This window comes from Hipposideros armiger, unplaced genomic scaffold (assembly GCF_001890085.2).
Source record: "Hipposideros armiger isolate ML-2016 unplaced genomic scaffold, ASM189008v1 scaffold_664, whole genome shotgun sequence".
In the NCBI taxonomy this organism is placed as follows: Eukaryota; Metazoa; Chordata; class Mammalia; order Chiroptera; family Hipposideridae; genus Hipposideros; species Hipposideros armiger.
In genome coordinates, this window is record NW_017732014.1 from 612,894 (window position 1) to 615,493 (window position 2,600).

Consider the following 2,600-nt stretch of genomic DNA (forward strand, 5'->3'; position numbering starts at 1 on the left):
AGATACACCTAGAACCCCTTTCAATTCTCATCCATACACAAGTATCTTATCACAATAGTTTTAGAAATGAATGTTCTATATGCTTTTCCTGCATTTTTTACTTTATGTCACAGACATTTTCCTAAGTTTTACAAAATCTTCATATAAACAGAAATTGCTGTATGAAATGGGATGTAAAGTAGTGGAGAAATCATGTTGTAAGATGACAGACTGAAATACTGTTTTTCAGCCTAATTTCTATAGCAAATTTTCAACCTTCTCAATAACAAGTCCACAAGTGTTAGTATTCTCATTTACTGTTTATTGGAAAAGAGGTCTACCTCACTGGCAATAACTCCACAACATAGTGTCCATTTTATAGTAATTCTCTCAGAATCAGGTCTGGGTGCTTTCTGCAAGAAAAGTGCCAACATTTATTTTTTGTTGGGAATGTGTCATAAGGACTAATTTAATTTTGTACATTAAATTTCTATGGAAAATATATGATTCATAGTTCCCCCTTTTTCTCCAGAACAAATTTCCAGCTACACAACAACAAAGGGTTAACTGAAAGCTTTTCCACAGGTTTTATACTAGTTCTTTCCAATACAAGTGCTCCCTTATAAAAGAAAGAGAGGAGGGAGGAAGGAAGAAATATACTCTGGCTAAAAAATTTCCAAACTAGGTACATTCATAAGGTTTCTCTTCAGTATGAGTTGCCTGATGCCTAATAAGTTTAGAGCTATTAATGAATGCTTTCCCACATTGATTACATGTAAAGGGTTTCTCTCCAGTATGTGTTCTTTGATGTACAATAAGTCGAGCACTCAAGCTGAATGTTTTTCCACATTGATTGCACTCATAGGGTTTCTCTCCAGTATGAGTTCTCTGATGTTGAGTAAGGCATGAACTCTGCCTGAAGGATTTCCCACATTGATTGCACTCATAGGGCTTTTCTCCAGTGTGAGTTCTCTGATGTACAACAAGAACGTAACTCTGGCTGAAGGACTTCCCACACTGATTACATTCATAGGGTTTTTCTCCTGTATGAGTTCTCTGATGCATAACAAGGTGAGAACTGCGGTTGAAAGATTTCCCACACTCATTGCATTCATAGGGTTTCTCTCCTGTATGAGTTCTTTGATGTGCAACAAGCTGAGAGCTCCAGCTGAAGGATTTTCCACACTGATTACATTCAAAGGGTTTTTCTCCTGTGTGAGTTCTCTGATGGGCAACAAGCTTATAACTCTGACTAAAGGACTTTCCACATTGATTGCACTCATATGGTTTTTCCCCAGTATGAATTCTTTGATGTGCAATAAGCTTATAGCTCTGGATAAATGATTTCCCACATTGATTACATTCATAGGGCTTCTCTCCAGTATGAGTCCTTTGATGTGCAATAAGTTTGTAGCTCTGCCTAAATGACTTTCCACATTGACTGCATTCATAAGGCTTCTCTCCAGTATGAGTTCTCTGATGCACAACAAGGACATAGCTCTGGCTAAAGGATTTCCCACACTGATTACACCTGTAAGGTTTCTCTCCAGTATGAGTCCTCTGATGGGAAACGAGGTGAGAGCTCCGGCTGAAGGATTTCCCACATTCATTACATTCATAAGGTTTCTCCCCTGTATGAGTTCTCTGATGTGCAACAAGATGAGAGCTCCAGCTAAAGGATTTCCCACATTGGTTACATTCAAAGGGTTTCTCTTCAGAATGATTTCTCATGTTTTGAGCAAGGGATAAACTCTGGGAGGTTTTACTACATTTATGTTGACTCTTTTCAACAGGGATTCTCTGTTGTTCATTATGGGATATGCTATGGTTCAAAACTTGCCCACATTCCTTAACATCAAAGGATTTTCCTCTTGCATGCATCTTCTCATGTATATTCAGGGGTGTAGCATGGCCAAAAGATTGACTATTGTTAGAATTATGATGTAATTTTTTAACATGTGTGGCATGTTTGTGAATATGGTTTCTTGTGGGTATTATATGGGGTGAAAGAAGACTGGAATTCAGACCACTCTTCTCAAGTTCATCACTTTTACAGACTCTCTCATGAATAACAGTGTTCTTTTGAGTGACTGCCAATTTCTTCAAAAGTCTCTCTTCTTTTTCTTGTTGCGTCTCCAACTCGTCCTTACTAACCCAAACTTCTTCACATGAAGATAACCAAGGATCATCTCTTGTCAACCTTTCTATTTTCACTCCATGGGATTGTTCATCATTAAAAATGCTCTGCTTTGACGTTGATTCTCTTCTTCCCAGTGCAGTTGTGGAACCTGAAAAAAAGCAAAATAAAATATCCTAGCCAAAATATGTTAGCCCTGGAAGAGTGGATAAAAGCTGACAAGAAAGTATGCAAAATATATGTGGATTTATATTTTATTATAAACTGTATTGAGAAAGTAAAAGGGTGGGTAAAGCAGTAAGGAGAAAACTACCACAGCACAACAGTATAACGAAGTATTAAAAATGGAACAACTTAATCTTAGTTTTACTAAATATGTAAGGCTTTAGATTCCAAATCTAAATCTCCATATTCCAAAATAAGATCACTTATGCAAAATTTTAAAAATCTCAAAACAATTTTATGACCTTTAGCAAAGAAATAA

The 2,600-nt window shown here is 36.8% G+C and overlaps 1 protein-coding gene across 1 annotated transcript in view; it reads right to left on the minus strand.

The window, feature by feature from the left end:
• Positions 1 to 1,813, minus strand: part of ZNF229 (zinc finger protein 229) — a 30,623-nt gene extending 28,810 nt beyond the window's left edge. Inside the window, exon 1 of the mRNA XM_019626327.1 lies at positions 669 to 1,813. Coding sequence (XP_019481872.1) covers positions 669 to 1,710 — 1,042 coding nt within the window. The 5' untranslated portion in view covers positions 1,711 to 1,813. The remainder of the gene's footprint in view (positions 1 to 668) is intronic.
• Positions 1,814 to 2,600: the final 787 nt, after the last annotated feature.